Source organism: Citrus sinensis, chromosome 3, assembly GCF_022201045.2.
Source record: "Citrus sinensis cultivar Valencia sweet orange chromosome 3, DVS_A1.0, whole genome shotgun sequence".
Taxonomy (NCBI): Eukaryota; Viridiplantae; Streptophyta; class Magnoliopsida; order Sapindales; family Rutaceae; genus Citrus; species Citrus sinensis.
In genome coordinates this window covers 20,784,140-20,785,260 of record NC_068558.1, presented here as the reverse complement: position 1 = coordinate 20,785,260, position 1,121 = coordinate 20,784,140, and the positions used below count along the sequence as shown (strand labels likewise).

General features: G+C 39.1%; 1 protein-coding gene across 1 annotated transcript; it reads left to right on the top strand.

The window, feature by feature from the left end:
• The first annotated feature begins 371 nt into the window (after positions 1-371).
• Positions 372-907, top strand: LOC102628505 (hypothetical protein). Its single transcript, XM_015525661.3, has one exon. The coding sequence runs from the start codon at positions 434-436 to the stop codon at positions 767-769; it is 336 nt and encodes a 111-aa protein (XP_015381147.2). The 5' UTR covers positions 372-433; the 3' UTR covers positions 770-907.
• Positions 908-1,121: the final 214 nt, after the last annotated feature.

The window sequence follows — 1,121 nt, the reverse complement described above, 5'->3', positions numbered from 1 at the left end:
TACAATGCAAAATAATACAATACAATTAATAATATATTAATATGATACATATGCCAAAAGTCTTTATAATGCATTTACTAGTTTAATAGCTTTTTTTTTTTATTGACGGCAGGTCACGTCATCCACGGCATCTCAATATCGAACGGATTGTAAACTTAGCTCAAACAAAGTCAAGGACCTGGGTGTTAAAAAATGATACTAGGTAACTAGGAGGACTTACCTGATAAAGAGTAAAAACTACTGACATTTTATAAATTTACAGTAAACAATAAGGACTTCATGTCAATTACACAAAATAAAATAAAATAATTGACGAGCTAAATGCCAAGGTACATTGAACCTGGACGGAGCAAAGTGTGATGAAGAAATGCTTTAAAGAGAAGTTGGTCGATGAAATTATGATCCACGAAGTTCTCGAGAGATAGGGAGAAATATGGCTCCAACAATGGCTGTGAGGGAAGAAGAAGTTGTTCTAAGGAAGAGAAATGAAGATCTGGAAAGGGAATTGAAAAAGAGCAAAGAAAGAGAGGACCAAATGAGGTTGGAGCTACAACGGGCATGTGAGAGACTGCGCTTGGCTGAGGACGCCGAGGAGAGACTCTGTTCACAGCTGGGCGAGCTCGAGGCCGAGGCCGTCAATCAGGCGCGTGACTACCACGCTCGCATTCTTTCCCTCGTGGACCAGCTCTCCCAAGCTCACCAACTCCTCCTCCACCACCTCCACATCACCACCACCGCCACGGCCACGGTCACAGCCACACAGTTTTAGCCTTTTTAAATACTTTTATTATTATTTTATGTAATTGTCGTTGTATCAGCAGCTTTTTAATTAGCAGTTCAAAGGCTCAATCATGTGTAGTTTAAAAATTTTTGTAATTATTGGAATATAAATGACTCTTCGGAACAATCTGAATGACATTTGCATCTCACGACAGTCCAAAATTAAAGAATTCTTTCAAATATAGTAATATCTCGAATTAGGTTGTACGACACCGAATTTACCATCTGAATTTTGTAACGATGTTTCGTTTCGATCGAAGCGTGGATTGCAACGGACTTTAATTAAAATACTAAAAACTAAAGGGCGGGTTTTCCCTGCAAAATTTGCTCCGGCAGGCTAA